The sequence below is a fragment of the Atta cephalotes genome (genome assembly GCF_000143395.1).
Source record: "Atta cephalotes unplaced genomic scaffold scaffold00055, whole genome shotgun sequence".
In the NCBI taxonomy this organism is placed as follows: Eukaryota; Metazoa; Arthropoda; class Insecta; order Hymenoptera; family Formicidae; genus Atta; species Atta cephalotes.
Window position 1 is genome coordinate 154,991 of NW_012130119.1, and position 1,906 is coordinate 156,896.

At 28.3% G+C, this 1,906-nt stretch overlaps 2 protein-coding genes across 2 annotated transcripts in view; one reads left to right on the plus strand and one right to left on the minus strand.

The window, feature by feature from the left end:
* LOC105623248 (RNA-binding protein 26) overlaps positions 1-1,906 on the plus strand; it is a 10,575-nt gene that overhangs the window by 8,080 nt on the left and 589 nt on the right. The window lies entirely within an intron of this gene.
* LOC105623247 (sodium/bile acid cotransporter 7-like) overlaps positions 470-1,906 on the minus strand; it is a 4,549-nt gene continuing 3,112 nt past the window's right edge. Inside the window, exons 2-5 of the mRNA XM_012204646.1 lie at positions 1,546-1,775; positions 1,237-1,380; positions 792-1,038; positions 470-714 (exon numbers count right to left, since the gene is read on the minus strand). Of these exons, the coding sequence (XP_012060036.1) occupies positions 470-714; positions 792-1,038; positions 1,237-1,380; positions 1,546-1,775 (866 nt within the window). The remainder of the gene's footprint in view (positions 715-791; positions 1,039-1,236; positions 1,381-1,545; positions 1,776-1,906) is intronic.

Genomic DNA, 1,906 nt, shown 5'->3' on the forward strand with positions numbered 1-1,906 from the left:
ATATATATATATATATATATATATATATATATATATATATATATATATGAAATATTTCGCGCATTATTTACATAAATTCTTTCAATCCAGATTAAAACAGTAATACATGATTCTTATAAACCATTCCATCCAGTTTCAAGGTAAGTATTGAATTATACAATATGTAACGATCATAAATAATATATAACTATTATATGCAAAATTGCTCATTTTAAAACGTATTCATTCTAGATAATTTAATTAACAAATGAATAAAACTACTTGATAAAATGATTCTCTGAAGTTTGTCTAATTAAAGTCCTTAAGAAATTTAGAATAATGAAATATAAAAATGTTGACGATCTTGATATATGTATTAAATTTATGTATTTTCAATATTTCATATTTTATTTATAGTTAACTTTTAATAATTCAATTTTGTTAAATTTCTTCTAAAATTTATCCGTGATTTTACTAATTCCATTTTTTTTTATGGAGCCAACCAGCTGGCTAATAAACTACCTAACAACAATTGTGCAACAGGTAATATTCTCAATGGTAAATTCACTGCTGGCCCGTGAGCTGAGCCGTGATATGCTCCACGTAAGATCCAACCGCCGAGACTAACGGATTTGTGAGTGCTGGTAAATAATGCAGCCAACAGAACATTTCGCGGTAACCACTGGGAGCACAAAATCCAGCATAAACTGCTAAGAAGAATCTGAGCTAGGCACGCTTGAAAAAATACATATAGTGTTAAATTCAAGACGAGAAGTAATTAAGAGAAATTAAATATAAGTTCAATAACTTACCAATAAGTACACAGAATAGTATATCCACCGCTTGCAACGATGAAGCATCTGCCAGAACAGCATCGCAAAACCAGTGATATGCTATTGCCAGCAATAAAATTTGGGAAAACCAATTTGTATTAACGTTGAAACATTTATTTTTTAGTACAAACATCCGTAAGATGATACCCATCCCCAAGGGAAAAAGTGTACTGTATACAATTTCTCTAATGTTAATTCCAACTAATGGTGGAGTAGATGTTCCCAACTGTTAAAAAAAAATTATTCTTGACATCTTATAATTTTTCAGAAATAGATATAATTTAAAAAAGTAAACTCCATAAATATATATATATATATATATATATATATTACATTAAATAATATAAAATATAAAGATAAGCATGTATTGAAATATATAATACATTCAAGTAAGAAAATATATTTTCATTCCAAAAAGTATTACCATTAGATATAGTAAAATAGGAGATAAAAATAATCCTCCAAAGTGCGACACCAACGTAGTAATTACGCTCGTAGGCAAATCAGCTTGTGCCAAACGGCACAAAGCAAGTCCCGTACTGAATGGCGGTGGCATGCAGTAAAGAACCTGAAAGATATAGGTGTTAACAATGAAACATACATTAATAATCATGTTTTAATTTCTATCTATAAATACATAAATAAAACAGGTTTTTTGCATAGATATATATTTATTTATTTAATCTATTTGTGTATCAACGAAGATTAATTAATTACAAATATTTTTAATCACCTCCATTCCTTTGAGTAGCCATATATTAACTTTCGCATAGGTCATTAATAGGTACGTCCCGATCCGTGCTAGAAAGGGCATCAAAATATACACGAAAACCATCACAAATGTCAGAAGATAGCCATCCTTCAATGTTGAGTAAAAAGACTTAGGATCACATAATAATCCGGCTTCTAAGTACATCGAAGGCACAGCGAAATAGCGAATGATAAAGTTACCGTTAATTATACCTGCAACGAAAAACAATGTTATAACATCAATGCATTATTATCCCAATTGATAGGATAAAAATATTGCAAGATTTCTTTTTGTTGTGTATGTATATATATATATATATATATATATATATATATATATATAT